The 24,662-nt window shown below is 32.7% G+C and overlaps 1 protein-coding gene and 1 pseudogene across 1 annotated transcript; both read right to left on the bottom strand.

The window, feature by feature from the left end:
* Positions 1-50: 50 nt before the first annotated feature.
* LOC145608917 (serine/threonine-protein kinase BLUS1 pseudogene) lies at positions 51-1,927 on the bottom strand (annotated as a pseudogene).
* Positions 1,928-6,402: 4,475 nt separating this feature from the next.
* On the bottom strand, positions 6,403-8,085 carry LOC145607378 (uncharacterized). The gene is made up of 3 exons (XM_081663049.1): positions 7,345-8,085; positions 7,114-7,251; positions 6,403-6,705 (listed from the first exon to the last, which is right to left on the bottom strand). The coding sequence occupies exons 1-3, from the start codon at positions 7,357-7,359 to the stop codon at positions 6,403-6,405; spliced, it is 456 nt and encodes a 151-aa protein (XP_081519175.1). The 5' UTR covers positions 7,360-8,085.
* Positions 8,086-24,662: the final 16,577 nt, after the last annotated feature.

Here is a 24,662-nt window from a genome sequence, read left to right as displayed (position 1 = left end):
TGAATTCGAAAAGTAAACAATACTAAACTTTATTTATATGACTATTCTTCAATCTGATTAGTCATACACAAGGGAGAAATTTTTCTAAAAGAAAATCTATGAACAAAATTTGGATTGAATGATTACAAGAAAATGATGGAACATTAAATGCTTAATGCCATTCTAATTAAAACATATGCTAGCTTTTGCATTGTTTGATGCTAAGCTTGAACAGTTGAATTTAAATCATTTTGGGACTAAGGCGTTGTTGCTCCAGAGACGATGACCTTAAGAAATTCCAACTCCGCAAGCAATTCTTTGGTTTTCATTCGCTCTTGCTCCAACTCCCTCGTCAACGTGTCCACCAGACCCAATAGTTGTTCTTCCTTGGTTGTCTCCACTCCTCCACTTTGATCATCACCACCTAGGAAAGTGATCAAGTCCTTGACATTTTTCCTCTGCTCATCCAAACTCCCCCTTAACGCCACCAAACCCGACATCATACTTTCCCTATCCACCCTTTCCTCCTCGTCCTCCTCCTCCTCCTCTCTCGGATGACTCATCACTTGACTCGCGCCCTCAACTTGACCGAGTGGACTAGCCTCTTGTTCCTCTGTAGGAGTACTAACACTAAGAGCAGGAGAAGCCGAGCTTGAGCTAAAGACATCCAAGTCAAGACGCTTGCAAGGTATAATCAAATCAGCACGAAATCGAACCCTCTTAGAGACAGCTGATTGAAACATCATCGCCTCCTTGTCCTTGCTGCAGGAAGCCTTGTTAGTATCATTGTTGTTATTGAGGCGAACCGCCGCCCCAGGATAAACTGGATCCATTTGAAAGCCTTCGAAATTAAAATTCCAACCACTAACCCTCCTCTGCCTCTCAAAAAGCCCTGTTTCATCCCCCTCAGTAGGAGTATTAGGAGTCGTCGGAGTAGTAGTACTCGTACTACTACTCCCTAACGACGGCGAATTCACCCTACCCATCTTGTTACTAGCCTTAAACCTTTCTTCCACAGTAGGCAATCCAACCAACAAATTCTTCACCAAAAAATCACAAGTCTTATGAGAATTCTTAAAGAACACATGCCTTAACAGCTTATCAGCCGTAGGTCGCTTTGAAGGATCTTGGTGAAGACACAATCCTACCATATCCTTAAACGCCTTCGAAAACTTCTTGTTATGATTAGACGAGTGGTTGTCATAATCGGAGAAGCGAAACCTCTTGGTAATCTTAAACAACAAAGACTTAGAAGGAGGCAGATGTGATAACGGAGGCCTACCATGAGCTAGCTCGAGAGCAGTTATACCAAAGGACCATATATCGGCCTTAAACCCATACCCGTTATGAGAGTGTATAACTTCAGGAGCCATCCAATACGGAGTCCCGGCGATTTCCTTCAACCTAGAGTCGAAATTGATGTCATAAACCGGCGCAGAAACGCCGAAATCAGCTAGTTTAACAACACCATCATAACCAACTAAAATATTACCAGCCTTAACATCTCGATGAACATGACCTTGGTCATGAAGGTAACACAAGGCCTTAAGAGTTTCTTTTAACACAATGGCAATACACGATTCGGGTAAACCCGAAGAGAAGTTGGAGGAAATAATGGATTGTAATGAGCCAGCGGACATAAAGGGCATGACTACCCAAAGACGGCGGCCAACGGAGAAGGAGCAGTGGGCACGGAGGATGTTAGGGTGAGATAAAAGGGACATTGTTTTGGTTTCGAGTCGGATGGTATCGAGGTCGGAACGAGATTGATCGAGATCAATGGATTTGATAGCAACTATGGATGAATTTGTAATGCACTTAGCTTTGTAAACCATTGCACTAACTCCGCTTCCTATTTCTCCTACGATTTCGTAACACTTGGGATCAAGAGGGTATTCTCCATTAATCGCCATTATTATTCCTTCCAAATCTTTAAGATTTTTTTTATTTTGTGACTCGATCTCACTCTCACTTTGAGTAATAATTATACAAAAGTTTAAGTGAAAAAGGAGGGTTTTTGGAGCGGAGTACTTGTGAAGAGGAACAACAACCAAGCTAACAAATTAAAGGATGGATGAATGAGTTGATGCATGTGAATTCTCAAACCTTTCCTACTTCATTATTATGTCCAACGTATCAAGAGGTTAGGGTATACACAAACAGTTCCATTTGCATGTACCCGGTGTACAGTATTTTTACTGTACATCGGGTTTTTCTCACGTGAAACTTATTTATTGTTTTTTTTTTTAAAAAAATCGCGGAATTTAACCTAAAAATCAAAAAAACGCAGAACAACAATGGAGGAGAGAGAAAGTGAGAAAACGCAGCTCTCGATCATCCATTGAGGAGAGAGAAAGTGAGAAATCGCAAAAATTGCAGAAAACGATCATCAATCGAGGAGAAAAAAGGTTAGAAAACACAAAAATTGCAGAAATCGATCATCAATCGAGGAGAAAAAAGGTGAGAAAACGCACAAATAGAAGAATTCGATCATCAATCGAGGAGAAAAAAGGTGAGAAAACTTACAAATTGCAGAAATCGATCATCAATGGAGAATTCGACTTTCAATACAACAAATTGCAGCAATCTCATTCACGAATTGCTACAAAAACAGAGGCAAATTGAGACTGAATTTGAAATCGATTTAAATCGATCGATTATAGAAGAAGAAGAAACTTATTGTTTTGGAGATGAATTCGTACCAATATTCAACCATCCAGACAATGCAGATGAAGCAATTGATAATGCAAATGAAGCAATTGAGAATGCAGAAGACGCAATTCACAATGCTGAAAATCAAGTGGTTCCTGATAAATCAATTGATTCAAATTCAGAACAAACAACCAAAACAAATGCAACTGAAGGTAATTTCTATAAATTTTTGAGATTGTATGCAAAAAAGTAACCCTTTGAATACATAATTGTTACCCATTTCATGCATAAACGTGACCGTACTTATGCCTAAATGTTACCCTCAGATTGAATGTAGAACTTTTGAGATTGCATGCAAAAAGTAACCCTTTGAATGCCTAAATGTTACCCTTTTCATGCTTAAAAGTGACCCTATTTATGCACAAATGTTACACTCAGATTGTATGCTGAAAATTCAGATTGTATGCAAAAAGTAACCCTTTGAATGCCTAAATGTTACCTTTTTCATGCATAAAAGTTACCCTATTTTCACACGAATATTACCCTTTTTTTATGCTGCCTGTGGTTATTATCTGATTTGTTTGTATTAAATAACAGATACAAATCCAATTGATGCTTCTGGTTTAGATCTTAGAGGATCATTTGTTGGTGTGGTAAGAGAAACTTTTGAAGAAATTTTGGAATTGTATGAAAAACATGCTGCTATACTGGGGTTTTCAATAAGAAAACATACAACTAGATTCAAACAACACACAAAAATAGTAACTGAGAAAAACTATGTGTGTTCTGCTGAGGGAAAGAGACATTCAGGTCAGAAGAAAACAAAGTTAGTTGAAATGGTTGATGAAGAGGATGTAAATGTAAAAGCAAGAAAGCCAAGACAAGTAGCCATTACAAGATCAAATTGCAAGGCATGCATAAGAGCAAAAGTGAACAAAGAAGGACAGTTTGAGGTGGTATCTCATGTTATTCAGCATAACCACGAGCTAACAAAGCCACAGTGGCATTATTTGCATCGTTATGAAAGACAAATGACAGAGGAAAAAGCTGAAGCAATCAAAACAATGAAATCTTCAGGTCTAACTACAATGGACACTTACTATTACATGGCTACAGAGGCTGGAGGAGAACAGCATGTAGGCCATAGTGTTGTAGATCACCTGAATTTCTGCTCAAGGTTAAGAATGGAAAAAATTGAGGCTGGAGATGCTCAAACTTTAGTGAACATTTTAAGTCAAGAACAATCAGAGGATCCAAATTTCTTTTTTAAAGTGAAGTTTGACAAAGAAGGAAGAATTTGCAATATCTTTTGGAGAGATTCAATGATGCTAGAAGACTATAGGATATATGGAGATGTTCTTGTCTTTGATACAACATACATAACCAACAGATATAATCTTATATGTGCTCCATTTGTTGGCATAAATAACCACTGGCATAATTGTATGTTTGCATGTGCTTTTATTGGGGATGAAACGACAGATTCATTTGTGTGGTTATTACAAACCTTCTTCAAAGCTATGGAGGATAGAAAACCAACTTCAATATTCACTGACCAGGACCAAGCAATGGCAAATGCAATTCTGGAGGTAAAAGATTTATATTGACATCTTACAGATTTGAGATCTGACAATAAAGTTTTTCTTTTCACATAAAAGTTACCCTTTTAGCTGCATAAAGTTACCCTTTTTGGTGCATAAAGTAACCCTTTTAACAGCATAAAGTGACCCCTTTATTTTCAATACAGGTGATTCCTAATACAAGGCATAGACTTTGTATATGGCATTTGGAGCAAAATGCCATAACTAGATTTGGAGCTCTTAAAAAAGACAAAGAATTCAAATTTGCATTTAACCAATGCTTAAAGATGTGTGTGACAGAACAAGAATTCGAAGAAAAGTGGCATGCAATGTTGCAGAAATATGAGTTGACAGAACACTCTTGGTACAAAAGAGTGTATGAGTTGAAAACCCTTAGTAGAGATTTCTTTTCAGCAGGAATCTTATCGTCACAGAGGAGTGAAAGCACTAATCATGCTATAGGATTCAGAGCAAGTAAAGCAACTACTTTGACAGAATTTTATACCATATTTAAGAAGACAACCAATCGTTGGAGAAGCACAGAGAAATATGATGAGTTTACCTGTAGCAAGTCAATAGCATTCACTTCATTGCCTCTGTCTGGAATGCTAAAGCATGCTGCACAGGTAAAAAGTTAACTGACAACTACATAAATTACACCTAATATATGGCAATTTAAATGAACCTACATGATTTTGATGTACAGGTTTTCACTTTATCACTCTTTAGAGATTTTGAAGAGGAGTTTGGATACTCTATGGCAACAACTGTTCAGATGTTAGGCAGTAATGAAGAATGCCTACTTTATCAAGTAACACTAGAAGACAAGCCATGGTCTGCACATCAAGTATACTATATACATGAGAGCCAGACTGTATGGTGCACTTGCAAAAATTTTGAAGCATCTGGATGGTTATGTTATCATTGCATCAGAATTCTACATTTGCATTCAGTAACAAGAATACCAGATAAGTATGTTTCAAAAAGATGGACTAAGTTTGCAAAAACAGAGGCATGTTATAGGTTGAAGAATCAGGATTCTAAACAGCAATATATTCCATGGAGGCAAACAATGATGAGGAAATTCTACAATCTAATCTTAAAAAGTCAAGAAAATGAAGAGACAAGAGCATTTATGGAAGAAAGCTTCAGAAACAGTCTTAAAATGGTGGAAGACTTACTTGCTAGTGCTGCTCAGAAAGAAAGTGCAGAAGCTGCTTCTAACATTCTTGATGTGGCAGACAGCACTCAAAGCAATACTGACGTTTCTTCAGCATCGAGTACAAGCACAAGTGTACCACAAATACTTGATCCTAAAAGGGCTATAACAAAAGGAAGAAGCAAGAGAGCAAAAGGAGGACTTGAAAAAAGCAAGAGAAAAAGAAAACCAGCACTGCCACCTCCAAATTCAGAATTTGGATCAAAGACACCTAACTTACGACTCTTTTAAGATCTTTTTTAGAACATTTTTTTTTCGAAATTAATATACCTTGTATTGTTAAACTATTTTTCTTTTGTTTTTTTACTCTATGACAAGTTTAATGAAAATGTGATTGACACTTTTATTAGCAGATGTTTAATTCTTTTAACGTATGTTACCCTTTTAACGTATAAAAGTAACCCTTTTCATGAATAAAAGTGATCCTTTTCATGCATAAAAGTTATCCTTTATATCCACTAAAAACGCTTTCTGGTAATAAAAGTTACCCCTTTTGTCAATAAAAGTTACCCTTTTCACGCATAAAAGTTACCCTATCTATCCAAAAAAGTATACCTTATCCTTTCTATCCACTAAATCAACCTTTTCTTTGTTAATAGTTACCCTTTCTTGTATTAAAAGTTACCCCTTTTGTCAATAAAAGTTACCCTTTTCATGCATAAAAGTTACCCTATCTACCCAAAAAAGTATACCTTATCAAGTATAAAAAGTAACCCTTTTTATGCCACAAAGTAACCCTTTTTATGCCACAAAGTAACCCTTTTTATGCACAAAAGTGACCCCAAAAAACATACACAAGAACCTTTCAAATTACTTAATGTATGCACATACATCAGTATTCCAAAAGAACCAAAAACTATCCACTAAGTTTAATTACATCATTTAACTTGATGTATATGCACAAATATTAAGTTTTTTCATTGTTCAAAAAATACTCCTAGACCTAATCAACCTTTGCTTCTAACAGTCATTTCACCCTTTAGAAGGAGTATACTTGTCTGTCTTCTTTTTTGCCCTTTTTCCTTTGGGATTCTCTTCGTCTGCCTCTGCCTTTGCTTCTACTTCAGCTGCCATTTTTCTTTCTTCATTATCTTTCTTCTTCTTTGCAGCAATTGCATCCTTTCTTCTCATTTCAATTTCCTGGCAATAAGCAGGATCTTTCTTCTTCTCATTGAACTTCTCTAATTCTGACAACACATCATTCCTAGATTCATTCAAATCACACAGCACCAGTGTTGTACAGATCTCACCTCGCAGAAATTTTCTCCCAATAATCTCACAACAGAAAAAAAAAAAAAAAAAAAAAAACCTTATCAATATGTAATTAATAAAAGCATTAGAAAGGGAAAAACTACATACAAAATAGATGAATAATTACTGTTTTCAGTTCATTTAATTTGAACGATTCGCCAACAAAATGGAGCATGTGATACATGACAAACACCCCACAGTCCAAATTGTCAACTTTTTCTTTTCTCCATTCCAACTCAACAATTTGAAACCTATAAGAAGGTAGCTGAGAACTCTTTGGATGATTTCTTTTTCCGAGAAAAACACCCATTTGATCACACTGACATAAAATATAAAAGTTTAGAATAAAATAAAACAAGAAAAAAGAAAAAAAAAATTTAAATGGAAACAATAAGTAAACAGAAACATAACAATGAATCAACATAAACATACCAAGTGTGAAGACAATTCTTTGGTATATTCAAGAGCATCATCACGCCAGATGATATTGTCAAGATAATATACCACCTCTTTTGTATGATCAATAACAAACAAAATGTAGTGATTCTCAATAAGAACAGGAAAATATATCTGAAACAGAAAAAATTAAAACACTGATTTAGACAGATTAACACAAAACAGAACTTTTTTAAAGTTTTGATAGTAATTTATCATGAAATATACCAGTTCAGCATCCATAATATCACATTCAGGATTCTCATAGCTCACCCAACCTTCTCATAAACCGTGCAAATCATTAACAGCTTGTGAACTTCACCTTTACCAATGTTTTCACAAACATGCAAGAATGCAAACTATTAAAAAGTATGAGAACTTGTTTATATAAAAAGATAATAACTTTAGTGCACATAAAGGGTAACTTTAGTGCATATAAAAAAAAAAAAAATCAAATTACTTACACTTTGCCTCACACCAAAGAAGAATTTTCGAGGACCAGAATCAAAACATGCCTTCTCGTTCAAATACAGACAGTAGCAATCAATGATACACCATCTAATTCTAAGTGGAGCTACCAGGGATACCATTTCTTCTCTTGGAATTAAAAAATTCATCCCAATAGTAACAAGATTCTCACTGCAACAATAAAAAATAAGATAAGCATAAAAAAAATAAAGGAAAAAAAACATATAAAATATAATTATCATAAAAAATGACACTTAACTTCCTCATCATTGAATCATCCTTCAGTAAACAATAATCAAGAATTTCCTGATGTAACTTGGGCAAATTCTTGAAAATCCGAGCATTAGCCCTCAAAAACAGAGTAAGAAAAGGAACATCCACACCTACTGGCCCACAGTCGAGTGAGCAAAAAGATCTATTGCCTCTGACGATACGTCTAGAAGCATTTGCTACAGAAGGCCCAGCATCATCCTCAGACCTATTCATCAAAACACTTTTTCCTTTACCATTGACATCATCCTCAGACCTATTCAAATTCAAATCTTCTGCAGGTTCATTATCAGGAACATCATTGTTATGACCTTCAGGTTCATAAAAATCACGAAACATTTCATGAATAGACTTCATCTTGTTACACTCCTCAATTAAACCATCTAAAAGCTTCAGGTAATGAGGATCAGAAAGTAGATGTTGTGTTTGAGAAAATACAACAGGATCATCAGAGGATAATGATTCAGTTCTGCGAGAAGCAATCATATCACTCAAGGTTTGAAAACCCTGTGACTGAACCAACAATAATACATCCATATTTCTTTTGACCAAAAGAAATGTTTCATGAACAGCCTGCAAACATATGAACCAATAAGAAACTATACAAATGTTAAAAATAAAAATAAAAAACAAATGAAAATTCATGATATATGCATAAAGTTACCCTTTTAAATGCATAAAGTTACCCTTTATTATGCATAAGTTACCCTTTAAAATGCATAAAGTAACCCTTATAACTGAATATTTAGGGTAACTTTAGTGCACAAAAAGGGTAACTTTAGTGCACAAAAAGGGTAACTTTAGTGCATATAAAGAGATAATAACTAAATAAAAAAAAAAAAAAAAAAGAACACTTACATCAGTTGAAATTTCTTTAATTTCATCATCAGTCATCACACTTTCTGGAAGATCAAATGCAAGAATGCGGCCACTTCTACCACTTGTAGAAGCCCCTTGACCACAAGTTTTCTTAACAACAGGAGTTACAGGATCCCTAACTTCAGGCTGTGAAACAGGATATGTAAGGGTATCCAATGGTCCCTGCCCAAAATCACCAGCTTTAATCTCCAAATTGATCCGCTTCTTAATCTTCGCATCAGTCCAATGTTGAATCAAAGGAAGGGTACTACTTTCCTTTTCTCCTTGGAAATTTAATCGATGAAAATACATAATTTGCAAAGCTAGCAAACAACCACTTACATTTTGAGCATTTTCATCATTCTTATACTTCACAACAGCCTTCTTTAATTTTTTCAAAACATATGAACACCAATCAAATGTTTTGATTTCATCAACATTTTCCACAGCCTTCAGCAACTTCAATGAAACAATCCTATTAGTAGTAGGAGCTAAGAAGCTAGACATAGCATATAGCACAAAACATCTCTTGAATTCTTCACCACCATCATCCAAATCAACCATCCTAGACTCCACTTTTGACAAATGCAGAGGTTGCTTCTCAGTAAGACCATAATCAAGTCTCCATGACTGAATGATACGCTACCTTCTTCAGGATTCTTCTGAAGTTCGGGAACAACAATCTCACTCATAGGCAAGCCAAAGACATCGCATATATCATTTTTAGTAACTACAAACTCTTTACCAGCAGCAATAGTGAACATGCAGCTATCACCATTAAAGTGTTCAACCAGCCAATGTAGCATTTGACGATTCAAAGTTTTCAATTTCAGATGTAATAAACCACCAAAATCTATTTCTTCAACAGCTTTTTGTTGATTAGGACTAAAAGTACTCATTATTAATTCCAATGTGTGTGGTCTGCACCTTGCAATCAAGGGTCTTTTTTCCCTAAATAATAATAATATAAGTAAAACAATATCAGAATCAGAATCAGAATCATGATATATATGATTAAAAAATACAAAACAAAAAACATTTATACTTACACAACAGTATCAGAATCAGAATCAGAAACTACTTGCAATTCAGCATCTGCTTTGGCCTTCTTAGATACAATTTTAGACTTCTTAGGAGCTGCTTTAACCTTCTGAGGCTCTGCTTTGGCCTTCTTAGGAACAGTTTTAGCCTTCACAGTTTTAGACTCTGGTTTGTCCTTCTCAGGAGTTGTCTTGTTCTTTTTAGCAGGCTCTTTACCCATTCCTTTTCCCCTTGAAGGCGATTTATAACGATATCCACCTATTGAACCACCTATATCTAATTAATACAGAGGATAACCATAAATTACAAATTCACAAATTACTCATGGGAAAATTTAGAATATATGCATAAAAATCCTTTTAAATGCAAAAAGTGACCCTTTTAAAAGAATAAAGTGACCCTTTTTACTGCATAAAGTCACCCTTAAAATACAACAAGTAACCCTTTTAACTAAAAAGTAACCCTTTAACAAACATAAAGTGACCCTTCTAACTATATAAAGTGACCCTTTTCACTGCATAAAGTCACCCTTTAAACTACAACAAGTAACCCTTTTAAATACAAACGTGACCCTTTTGACATAATAAAGTGACCCTTTTCACAGCATAAAGTGACCCTTTTCAAAGCATAAAATAACCTTTGTCATGCATATAAATAACATATGTATATATTACTCACACACAATGCACAATGCACAATGCACATATTACTGGTACTCAAACACATATACACAAACACAATGCAGATATGCATACTATTCTCATAATCTAACTAAAACCTAACATCAAAATTTGAAGAATAATGAATAAAACTTCTGAAAACAAACATGCAAAATTTGTTTAACATGTAACAACACCACAACACATATATATCAAATTTTGAACCAATTATCACAATGAACAATAAAATAAAGCAAAATTAAACATAATAACTTCAAAATTGAAATTCAATTATCATAATATGCATAATAAATCAACAGAAAACAATAAAAAAATAACATGCACTACTAATTCGACATATATAAGCGAAAATTCAATTGAAAATTCGAAAAAATGATGAAAAATTTAAATAAACACACCTTCTTCAGCATCTACGGCCTTCTTTGTAATCTTCTTCTTCACCATTGCTGAAACTAACACTACAAAAAACGAAAACAAAATCAAAATCAAAAAACCTAAAAATCGAAGAACCAAAACAATTTAAACTAACAAAAATCTCAAAAAAATAAGTAAAGAGAGAAAAAGCTCGAAAAGCAACAATGGAGGAGAGAGAACACGCTCGAAAAGCAACAATCGCCAGTTAACTGGTTTTTAGAGAAAGAAAAACGAGGAGAGAGAAAGCTATAGTGTTTGAATGAAGAGAGAAAATCGAGGAGAGAGAAAGTTCTATTTCTTTATTCAATTTTAGCAATCATTACACCCACGTGCATCCCCACTAAATTACTTGTCCGAAAATTCCGCCATTCACTAAATTAATGAAAACCGGCTTTTTATAAAAATTTGTGATACACAAAACCTAAGCTAAACAATCTTAGAAGATATACTCTCATATAACCGATTAACCATATATTATCTTAACATTAGTAATCCTAAATTTAATAATATCAATACAGAAAATATATCAACACATATATATTTTTAATGATATCTCAAATTGACAGATTATATCTCTAACTTAACATTATGTTTATTTAAATTAACTTACATTATAATATCTATCTATATACTACCTCCGATTTTTTTTAGTGACAACTTTAAAATATTTTAATAAAAATCGGAGGTAGTATATGTTTATCCTTATTTTAAATCATCAATAATGATCTACTCCTATTATTGTGTACTAGCCATACTTTCTTTATCCTTTTAGGGATAAATATCTACTGCTAAATATCTATATGGGCATATGGCTGGCTCACTCGCTAACAATCGAGTAACAAAGCAGGGTGATTATCTATTGCTAAAAGAGATGAGAATCTTTCTTCTTATAAACAAGCCCAATATCTATGGCATATGACTAACTCGCTAGAGTAATTTAAGGATAATTATCTACTGTTAAACATCAAATAAGGACTAATATAGTTAAAACAACATAGGAGTTCGTTTATATTATACACATTGTAATCCGTATTACTTGCACGTCTTTTTATCTTATTCGATATTACTTGCTTATTGTTTTAATTAGATACACTTCGTATCATCATATATGTATAGACCATAGCTTTGCAGGAGGTTTTATAGATTCATGAGCATAAGCAAAGACTTGAACTTTTAACCCTAAAATATAAATATGTGATGGTACATACTAAACCTAATTCAATTGGCACGCACACATGCAAATATTGAGAGTAATAGTAATTAGGTGTGAAATTGTGATGTATACTCCGTATGTACAAGTTACAACAACAACAAAAAAAAAAAAAAAAAAAAAAAGGCTGAAATCAATTGGTTTAGGATCGGAAAATGCAAGAAACAATATGAATAGGTATCGTCCACTCAGCTTATACTCGGTAATTAAAAGAATTCTCACCGATGTTTAATAATAAATTAATAACCGAAACACTTTATTTGATCAAGAACACATGCCAATGTACATAAATATTTTTCCTCAAAAAAAAAATGTACATAAATATTTTATTTATATTAGGGTAATTTTTGCTCATTTTAGGATAACTTTACAATAGATATATTTTATTATACGTCCTATTATTTAAAAATTTGTCAAATCTATAATGTAAACAAATTACATGCATATATTCATATTCATAAGTAATTAATTATGGCTTCGTCCAATAGTTATTTTAGCCCGTCCATTATTGACCTGCAACCCACACCGGCCTGGTCTGCTATTAACCCTATAAAATATGACTCTCTATGATCCAACCTGCAATCGACCCCCACCAACCTTGACCTAACCCGTCCAATAACCAAGCTAAGTATGATATCATGTACTTCCTATGTTCTTTTTTACTTGATCTGTTTTTTATCACGCTTGTTAATGCAAAATTTTAAATATCAATAACTTTAATTCTCCATGAGTTAAAATTTTAAAAGTTATATATTATGCTAGTATTTATTGAGATGAATTCAAAAAGATCCAACATGAATATGTTTTTTCTTACATATTATTCATAAAAGACAGTCAAATAAGAAGTGGTGAATAGTGTTAAAGTCCAAGCGGGTCAAGTAAAAAAAACGGAGGAAGTAAGCAATGCAAAATAGCCAAGGGTTGATTCCCATAGCCGGCCTACAGAGTTTAGAATCATTGAAAATTTGAAATCATTCACCCTATTCTATTATTCTGACTTCTCCCTCATTCTTTTCAGTTTTTACCACTTTTCATACTCACTAATTAACCTCTTTTTCATTTCTCTGAAGGACATTTTGTGAAAAACTATCTTATAAAGCACTTTTTTTGCGAGAAACTACCTAATAAAAAAAATGTTGTAAGAAACTACCTTATAAAAGGATAAATGTTGTAAAAGACTACCCTTGGTCGAAAAAGCATCGTTGACTTTTATTTTCCGGCTTTGATCATGTCACGTGCCAATTAAGAAAAAAGGAGGGAAAGAGTGAATTAAAAGTCACGTGATTGGCACGTGATGTGGTCTACGCCGGAATTTGAAAGTCAACGATGACTTTCCGATCAATGGTAGTCTCTTACAACATTACCCTTTTATAAGGTAGTTTCTTACAATATTTTTTTTATTAGGTAATTTCTCGCAAAGAAAGTGTTTTATAAGATAGTTTTTTACAAAATATCCTTCTCTGAATTAAACCTCCAATTTTAGCATATATACTTGTATAGGGCTATAGGCTATCATAACAACTCAACCTACTTGTAAAAAGTAAGAAATCACAAAAAATGAAGAAGTCAGTTAAAAGTATTGAGAGTAAAACATACGGCATCGTGTTACACTGCAGGTAATTCTGCAATATCGGCTGATGAGCCCTTACAAAATGGAGGCCCATTTTTAGAAACGGGCTATTGGAAAATGGGCTCACTGAATTGGCTACCAGTTATTCAACATAATCTATTGTATATTTGGTAAGTATCTTTTCTCTATCCATATTCTATCATCTCTTTTTCTCTATTTTTATTTTGTTTTAGGTAATTTCATTGTCTCATTTATTCACTAGGATTATTATTGTACGTGACTACACTACTCAATCCCAACTCCTTTTTACTTTTTCTGTTTGGTCTTACAATTCTTCCTTCAATCCTAAATGTGACGGTTGTTGACTACTTCTCATGCAACCTTTTTTTTTTTTTTTTCTTTCCCTATTTCTAATAAATTAAGTATTTGTTTTACACTTTCACATTAAGAAAATAATGTTCAGTAAAAATAAGTTTAGTTCAGTAAAAATTAGTAACTTCAAAAAAGAAATACGGAGAGAATCAGTAAAAGTTGTTTTAGTTCGGTAAACTTATAATGCAAGTTCGGTTACAATAATTTTAGTTCAATAAAATAGATGTTCTTAGTAAACTTAATCATGTTCCATACATGAACTAGAGTAATTATAATGTCCAATGACTATGGAGTACGTACTTAATACTTGTATTAGTTTGTGTGTGTGTGTTTAGAGAGCTACAAGGGTGGGGGCGAGAATCGATTACAAGATCTCCTAGAATCGGGAGGAAAGCTCTAACTACTTGAGCTATCCCTCACTCTCGTATTTAAGTAGTTAGATCCTGTAATCGATTAGTACATATGCAATATATGGTAGCAACAAATTTAGTTTGGGCTTTAATTGGTTGACTAGAAGAATGACATACAAAATAATAGAGACTTTTCCCCACGGGCCTTAGGTAGTGAATAATAATTTTTGTAGTCAAAAGAGTGGTCAACCAAATGAATGGAAAAAAGAAACTAAGGGAGTAGCAATAATATTGAATTGATTGAGGTTATTTGAAATGATGAAAATTAGACAGATTAAAATTGATAAGGGATATAGTAGGGGGAAGAACAACATCCGGTGGATATGAATTCTTCTTCCCAGATTTGGAAAGAGTTAAAAAGGAGGAAATTCAAGTAACAAAAACCAATGTTTCACTTTTAGTAAGCTTACTTGCTCACTTTAAATATATACAAGTACATTACACTATCTTAGTTTCTTCACTTGATAAATAACACCCACATCTCGTACTATACATATGTATATCAAACTCTACCAAAGTACAAAAATATAATGGAAAGAAGAAACCACATTAATAGTAACGGCTTATATGTTAGCTACAACAACAAGAAGATGAAAGCATGGGAGGCATCCGAAGATGAAGATGATGATGGCGAAGAGATGAGCAAGATAATGATGATGGCGGCGACATGGCCACCAAGGTCATATAGATAGAGTTTTTGTAAGAGGGAGTTTAGATCTGCTCAAGCTCTTGGAGGACATATGAATGTCCATAGAAGGGATAGAGCTCAGTTAAGGCAACTATCCCTTCTTAATAATAGTAACCCTAATACTAATACTAATACTAATACTAATACTACTAGTATTAATCTTAATCTTCCTCCTCCTTGTACTACTTGTACCCCTAACATCCCTACTATCCAACCTTCTTTTCATTTAGACACTTGTTCGTCTTCATCATCAGCATCGCCTCCTTCGATGATAACCACCGTTCCTCCACCACCATCACCCCCACCACCACCAAATGAGTACATTCATAATGATGTTATTACTAAAAAGCAGTTTCAGTATTTTAAGAAGCAAAACAATCTAGTGGGACCTCCTAATAAGATTAAGGGAATTGGAAGAGATGACTTGATAAGGTTGGATTTGGAGATGAATATTCATCATGCTGCTGCTGTCTTCAACAAGAATTTGGATTTGGATTTAGAACTTCGTCTTGGTTACAACTACTAGCTTAAATTAGCTACTCCATGCATTTTTACTTTTGTTTATCATTTATTTATAATTTCGTCATCTATCTTTATTAATTAGGGCACGGACTGAGCTGCACTTATATATGACCTTGGTTACTTCGATTCCATATATTTTTCTGCTCTTCAGACCTTAATTGTTCCTTAATTTTCATATTTGCCTTTATTTTATTCTTATTGCAATAATTTTCTTTGCTCTTTTTTTTTTTTTTTTTTTTAAATTTAATTTCCAATGAATGTCATATATGGAGCTAGCTACAACGTTTATTCTCAAAAATCATAGAATTCAAGTAATCAACCTCACTCCTCATCTCAATCTCAAGAGGAATCTCTCAACTCCCTTCATTCTATTGACATTTTTTTTTTAAAACTCTTTTAGTTCAAAATCGATTTCATTCGTTCTTTTATGAACTAATTAAATTACTTATACATAAAACTCATATAATAGTGAGTAACAAAACTTAATATTTTATTTAAATAATATTGTGTTTCAAAATCGTTTATACTGACTAGATTATATATGAACTTAAAAGTGATGTGGCTAATTTATGAGTAAATCTTCTCAAGTAATGACAAACTAGTACTTGATGTTATATTGTTTACATTACAATACTAGCTATATATCTTGGTTCTTTTTCAACTTGTGTCATTTAATTAATGTTATTGTACGGTTTTACAATGCATAACTTTGACTATGATTACCTTAAGTTATCTTTTAGTTAATATTATAAAATGTTTAGATTTTGAACAATATATCAGAATCAAGCAATCTGGTTAGTTCCCAACTTCCCATATGACAATTTTTTCGCCACTCTTAACTCACAAAATTGAACAAATAGAGAAGAATGAATGTGAAAATAGTGTAAAATTTCAAATAATGCAAGTATTAATGCATATAGAGTGTATACTTGAGTATATTGTAAACACGTACACTAAAAATCTGTGGTGTTACACGTTGTATGTAGATTCTCATTTGACATACAGATTAGAGAATTCCAAACATATATCATACGTTATTATTCGTTGTTGTATTTATGTATGCTGTATAGATGTTTGTTTTAGGAACTCTTGTATGTATATGGATGAATAATTGTTGAGGTTCCCAAAATTCTGATGGATTGCATGTTCCCAACAAGCTGTAAATGAGTGTGAAATGTAATGATGAAATTTCCTTAAAAAAGAATGGCAAGTAATTTGCAAAGTGAAGCACTTGAGAATTCAGACAAGCCTTTTCATATGTAGCAACTAACGTTAGGGACTTAGGTCTTAGGGAGGTACTTAATTAAGACATTCGTATACTTACAAATTTATACTAGTCGGAATAATGGAGTATTTTAATAGTTTGTCCGGATTCTCACTTGTAACTATATAACGTTTATGGCTTTATGCTATTTGCTACCTAAGCTACTATTGTGTCATACAAGTATACAACTATATATTAATGCACGTAAATTTGTTTGGACTTGCGACTTGGCCCAACTATTTCGTCTCTTTTACGAATATAAGACTTATTGAGTCGTTAATTGTTGCTGCATACTTTATTTTTTTTGTTTGTAATAAAGTAATAATCACATTCTAGTATATGACTAAATGGCCTCGCTGCAATGTCTTATGTACGATGCATATGGTTCTATAAATCTATAGTTACGCTTGTCAACACATGTTTTCAACCATCAATATATATGTGTGAATATTATTAAGTAAAAAATTAAAAATTAAAAACAAAAAAACAAACATAAAATTATTGGTTTAGAATTCCCTTTAACCCAAAAAAAAAAAAAAAAAAAAAAAAAAAAAAAAAAAAAAAAAAAAAAAAAAAAGAGAGAGAGATTATTGAGATGCATCAAATAGTTTCATTTTATTTTACATGAAAATATTTCTCTTAAATATTGATATACAGCTATAAAGAAAGTATAATGTGAAAAACGAAGGACGAAGGGCCTGTTCTCTTACGTTGAAATTCAGTTCAGTTCAGCTTTATTCAGTTCAGTTCAATTCAGCTTTATTCAGTTCAGCTTTATTCAGTTCAGTTCAGTTCAGCTTCTAATTTCCTTCTCTTATAAAATATTCATTTCAGTTCGGTTCAGCTGAGTTCAGTTCAGTTCAGCTGAATTCAGTCAATGAGAACAGGCCCGAATAATGAATTAAAGTTTTGAGTTGGTAATGAAGAAGTTAAACAGAATCAAGTAGTGAATGAAGCCCCTAGCTATCTAAGTTGTGAGAGGGATAAAATTGTCGTATGAACATTACTGGCCTGGTATTTAAAACATTAACAATTCTTTAGAGATAGAATGAGTATTAATTTCTCAGGGGGAAAAAAACAAAACAAAACAAAAAAAAAACAAAAAAAACTAAGCAAGTGTGAAAAGGAAACATGAAACTTGAATATTCTCTAGGGATGTTGGTAGCTACTAGCTAGGCTAACGCTGTATAGATATAATAGATTTGAGTAAGTAACCAAAAACAACATTAGGTCATGATATCAAAAGGATAGTTAAGGAGAGTGAGGGTAGCTCAAGTGGTTAGAGCTTCTTTCCCGATTTCAAGAAATGCTGGGATCGATTCTCATCCCTGCCCTTGTGGCTCTCTAAACACACCAAAAAAAGGTAATTTGGTCCCATAAATTAAAATGATACTACAAGAAAATCGATGCTGATCATAGTGTTCCAAGGTATGTATCAATCTCATGGACACATTCATATTTATAAACACTAACACATTATTCAGAGCTCCATTGCATATAGTAACGTATGAGAACAGACCCTTAGTTTTACTTTAGGCATAACACTACACTTTGACCAATGATTTTAATAATTAGAATTATTTTGAAGTTATACGGAGTAACAAAATTATTTGTGTGCTGAAATTATTAACTGAGTTAAAAATATGGTCAAAGTTGTTGTCTCTACAAAAATATATGGTCAAAATTGACTTGTAATAGTCCAATAGCTTAAAAAATTCCAATGATAAAAAAGTAGAAAATACAATACTATTTTATTTAATACTAGTATTTTCTCATGAAAGTTTTAATTTAATTTAGATGCATTACTTACCTTTTTGGCTTTTTGGTTAATAAACTTTCTCCTTCTCTCTCATATTACAATAATACCTCCTTCAAAAAAAAAAAATTACAAGAATACTATTTTTTTTTTCCTTTCTTTCTCTCAATCTATCTCTCTCATCTTGAAAATTGCCCAAAAGTCCGTAACTTTAAAACATTTGAAAAATAGCGAAAGTATAAGTCTCGGCCTCCTCACATTAAAATTACTGGCTTCGCCTCCTCTCAAGGCCATTACAAGATTTTATGTCACCAACAAGTGATTGTAATATGATTCCAAATAACATTATATGACTCAAAGATACAATCCTAGCTAGGACTTTTCAACATTGAGTATTTCGTGAGTTAATCGACTAAGAGAGCGAGACATACAATTGTTTCATTAGTAAGATGATGCAAAGAATGGACGAGTGACTTGCAAAATTTTCCATTATAAAATACTTTTGTATTAGAATGGATAGCAAACAACCGACTCATACTTTATATTCCTTAATAGAGTAATTAGTAGATCTTTTAAAATGGTAAAAACTACGTAGTAGCTAGATAGTAGTCACATGCTATAACATTATAATTAATTAATGAGATACGCCACTACTTAGCTAGTTGAATTAATTACAAGTGATATTTTTTTCTCACAAATTGACGCCACAAAATTTACTTTGATACGTTTGATATACCCATCAGTAACTCATTTATGTAAATAAAGACTTAGGACTACTGCACGCCTTAGCTTGCTAATTATATTTGATACGTTAGTTCCCTATCACTTTTGATCCATCAACATCTTCATTTAATATAACTCTTTGCTTTACTACTTCCTTTTTTTAGAATTTTTTCCCTTTTTTTAACTCTCTATTCTAAAACCTCGACTTGTATACACATTAACCATATACCATATTACGGCTCCTCCATCATTTTTGTCTTACTTACTTTAGCTATACTAGGATATGTATAATGTATGTGCTTATTACTTGTACCACTTGTACATATAATAATATAGTTTTTATCAAAAAATTATACTGGTATTAAAAGTGAATGTTAAAAACAAGATAATGAAGTTTGGTTGATTAATTGTACTCTCTCCATGCCTTTTTATTCTTGACGCTTTAAAATTTTACGATATCCAGCTAGACAACGATTATATTCAATAAGATTCGAGTAAAATTTTAAAGATACATAATATGATTTTTATGATGATAGTGAGTTTTCATAGTCAAAGTTTTTAGAGTTGACCACTTGACCATAAAATTTAAGTCTTAGTGTATACAGAATAAAAAGAAACGCGTAGAGTAAATAAAAAAAAGAACGATAGTGGTGTTTGATTGATAAACTGTAAATTGAGAATTCCAATTTGAGATAAGAAATGAGACTTTTATTTAGAGACGGATGGGAGACTGCAAATACTTAGCTTCCTTAATGAGACCAACAATTAGCATATAATGTCACCTTTAGAGTTGGAATTTAGTCATCATCAAAGTGGAACTACGCAAATATATATGTTGTAGTTTATACTCTTACTAAAAATAACATCCTAACTAGGTATCTACAATCCAAATAAAATGCATGGTCCATCCTCCTATCCCCTAATAAATAAGAGAGTTTAAAATTAATTACAACTTAGAAAAAGTGCAACTTTCGTAGCTAGGGTTTCCATGAATAAATAAAGCTCTCCACAAACATAAAATTCACACACCCATTTCCTCAAATCCTTTATGATATACTAGCTACTCACTAAACATAAGCGTTTGAGTTGAATACACACATATACATATATACTCGAAACGAAAAAAAGAAATAAAATGGAGAAGTATGGGAATTCAAAGAGTTGGAGTAAGGAGATGGAGGTTGATGATGGATCAACGGACAAAGAAAGTGATAGCGAAAACGACAACACCGGTGTAGGAAGGACATACGAGTGCAACTACTGCAAGAGAGGGTTCACCAATGCTCAAGCTTTAGGAGGGCACATGAACATACATAGGAAGGATAAAGCCAAAGCCAAAGCTAGACAACAACAACAACAACAACAACAACAACAACAACAACAACAACAACAACAACAACAACAACAACAACAAGCTTGCACTAATAATAATAATTTCTCTTCATCATCTTCGATTTCTTTCAAGTCAACTACTATGGAGCCTATATCGGCCTACTCATCTTCTTCCTTGGTACCTTCTTTTCGTCAAGGGTACTACCCTTTTCGTCCTAATAACCCTAACATGTTTTCGTCACATCCAAATCATAATCATTTTATCAACAGACGTAATACAACACGACTTTTTGGGATGTATGAGGATCATTTGGGTGCGGATTTAAGTTTAAGGATTAGCTCAGCCAACATTGATCAATATCATCAACAACAACTTAAAGAAAAGAACAAGAAGAAAGAAGGTGAATTCAATGACATTGATTTGGAGCTTCGTTTAGGGTATGATCCATAATATAAGTAGTTTATACATATACAACTATATGTACTAATTAATGAAGATGAATTATATAATTATACCAATGTTATGTGTGGAAATAAATACATATATAGCTTATTACGGCTTATTAAACTTATGTCGTTGTTGTTGTTCTTCTTCTTCTTTAATTAAGGTATTTTGATACTAGCTTAGGAGACTTAGCAAAGAAATTGAAGATGTACATATAACATATATACGGCTTTTCCATCCTCTATAACTTGATGATTATATCAGCTTGATTTCATACTAACGAGCTATATTAATGCCTAATACCTTACTTAATTTAATTTGTTAGAAGCAATGTTTTAATTTGTTTGAAAAGTGAAAATAATATGAATTTTTATTCGTAATATACATTGTAACATATTGTTAAATTAACTTATTAAGTGAGGTATTAGGCAATTGCAATTATTAATTTTCTCTATTGTACTTTATATATAGAAGAAAAATCTATTTATTTTCTATTTACATGAGGATCAAAATACCAATTTAAGGGTTCGTTTGGCATTATTGTGGTAATCTGTTTTTTGGTTTTTTGTTTTTTTAAATCATATTATATATGTCATATAATGAATAAAAAATTAGTCAAACTTATTAAAATCATGATAATTTTGAAAATTGACAACATAATAGAGAAATCACCCTTTATTTGTTCCCTGTTTTTGGTTTTTGAATTTTAAAAATTGGAAATTGAAAATCAAAAACAATGTCAAACAAGCTCTAAGTAATTAAATTGCCATTTAAATTTAAGCTTAACGTACAACTACTAGAGTTATGGACATGACCATAGCTATTGAATTTCGGAGAAAAATGAAATGAAGCTTAGCTTCGTGGCTTTTTAGTGCTTACAACTTACAAGTCAAATAGCGTCATGTGTTGGACAAATAAAACAATTAGACTAACAAGATTCAACAAAAGGCATTTTAATTAAGTGGTTTATGATTCACTTCAATGAAAATAACTACACTATTTATTTTGTATCTTATTATAAATAAAAATACGTGGCTGTATACGTATCTAATGTTGTACACTTAAAGTACTTCTTGTCGTTTATACGTATCTAATGTTGTACACTTAAAGTACTTCTTGTCGTTTTGTAAATGTATACCTGATCGTGTAAGTCTTAAGCGGTTTTAAATTCTATATACGAAGTATACTTTTTTATTACCTTATCAACATTTTATGGAATAATAGTCATTCACTCCATTCTTTACAAGTTTTCAAAACATTTATTCTTAAGAGATACCTATTTAGGGATAATAATTTACATTTGATTCACTATGTACCTTTCACACGCGCGTTATACATCTAAATAGTGAACTTAATTGTACAAATCATGTGTTTAATAGAATTGCTATTATGATGAAAGGTAATACAAGAGATGGATGACAAGGTGGGTCGGTGAGCTGCATGTGCTTGACATTGGCAAAGGAAGAGTAAGAGTCGGAAGGAGTGGGAGTGTGTCTTCAATGTCTCGTCTTAACAATTTAACATGCCCTACTAGCTGCCGGTTGTCCCTCCTTCCATTTTTATTACACACCAACTACTCTAGTTGCTTAATTATTAGGGCATTCACATATAGTCAAAGATTTTACTCCTTGAGAACATACCCTTGTGTTAAAAAAAAGTTTAATTAAATTGATTTAAAATGAAGTTACAAATAAAATTATAGCCTTAATAAAGATTATCCCTTGACAGTTATCATGGTTATTAAAACTTTATTACAGCTATTGTAAAATAATCCTTATCTTAACATGCATAACAATATTCCGTCGGTGCGTTTTGGTGTCCAGGTTTAACCAACATATCTGCCAATGCAAAATTTTGTCCAATACTCCGTTCGTTTTTTTTTTCAAAGTGTTACATTAACTATTATATAGTTTTACACACATTGAAAACCCTGCTAGATTTTGGTTTTAGGTTTTGGGGTGATGGTTCAGGGGGAGAAAGGGAGAGTAGAGGCACGAGGAAGGGGGGTTTGGCACCTGTAGGTGGGGAGGGAGGGTTTTTCAAGGGGAGCGGGGGGTTTTAGGGTAGAGGAGGGTGGTTTAGGGGAGGGGATGGCAACAACAGGGAAGTCGAGGTTGGGGTTGCGCCAATGCGGGGTTCGGGGGGAACGCGCGCCGACGGGAGTGGGGGTAGGGAGGGTGGCTAGCTGAGGTGTGGTGGGTAGATTTTTTTTATTTTTTAAATATATAATGTAAAGGAGAATCAATCACATGTTGTATCTGTCACAAGATATAATTTGCGTTTCGACATATGCTGAATTTGGGTATTTGGTGTACAATTATAATGAAATGAATATAAAAAAAAAACTGAATTTGGGTATTTGGTGTACAATTATAATGAAATGAATATAAAAAAAAATATTACATTTATTACGAAATCAGGGGGAGTAGTTTGTAAATAAATAAAATTTGAATATTCCTAGAAAGAGTAAAGTGGGAGAAGTAGGATCAAATTCTTCCCCTTGTTCTCCATTCACTTTCCAAAATAGAAAAGGAAAAATATGGGACTTGACTAGTGGGGCTGTGGGTGTGGGCCCTGACATAAGAGGAATTAAAGTGCATGGATGAAATCATAAGTCAAGGGCTACAAAATGCTATCAGTGGACTACACCTTACCAGATAATATCTCGCATTCAGTACAAAAGGATGTATTAGTACAGTCAGAGGTCAATATTCATATTCATATTCATATTCATATTCAATGAATGTTACACCTTACACCACCACTGGATGTACAATCAACATGAACATCTTACGTAACTATACCAATTAACACATTTTATTGGAATTGGAATTGGATTTGTTATTCTCATCCAACCCTCTCACCCTCCCCTATCTATATTACTATATATATTACCTCTGTTTTTTCTAGTTTACGTTCTTTTTTTTGGGAATTTTTTTTAGCTGATATACGTATTTTTTTTTTGGAAAGTTTATTTTTGATGGACCCCATTACAAACTTGATTAAATAAGCAAAATCACATGGTTTATCCATTTGTTTTAACATTCTCTCTTCTTCTTAAAACGTATAACTAAAAAATAGTAACGGAGGAATGACTAATTTCATTGTATAATATTTTTAACATAAATTGTATATATAAGAACAAAGACAAAATGAAAAACATGTAAAAAAAACTCACGTGTGAAGTACTACGTATTTAAAGAGAAAATACAAGTTTATCTTCTTGATAAACAAAAAATTGTTTATTTAGTGATATTTTTGTAAATAAAAACTTTTATTAAATAAAGGTCCTACCCATATTTATTTTTTTATGAAAATACCATGCTAAGTGGAATGTTTTGTTGATTTATTTTTGAAAAAACCACTAAATAAACGATTTTTTGTTTATCACAAACTGAGGCTCCCTCGTATTTAAATTTTAGAGGTTTTAGATGCTGAAAATGAAAAGTAGGGAGTAATAAAGAGTTTCCAAAAATGAAAAATACGTTAAAAAGAAGGGAAAAGTGTCCAAGTTATCTTTCTT

The sequence above is a fragment of the Chenopodium album genome, chromosome 23, assembly GCF_948465745.1.
Source record: "Chenopodium album chromosome 23, dcCheAlbu1.1, whole genome shotgun sequence".
Classification (NCBI taxonomy): domain Eukaryota; kingdom Viridiplantae; phylum Streptophyta; class Magnoliopsida; order Caryophyllales; family Amaranthaceae; genus Chenopodium; species Chenopodium album.
The sequence above is the reverse complement of the archived record's forward strand: the minus strand, read 5'-3'. Positions and strand labels throughout refer to the sequence as shown.

Coding starts and splice junctions, on each gene's coding strand:
- LOC145607378 (XM_081663049.1), bottom strand. Junction 6,706..7,113: donor AAGAATTGTCTTCACACTTG/GTATGTTTATGT, acceptor TTCTGTTGTGAG/ATTATTGGGAGAAAATTTCT.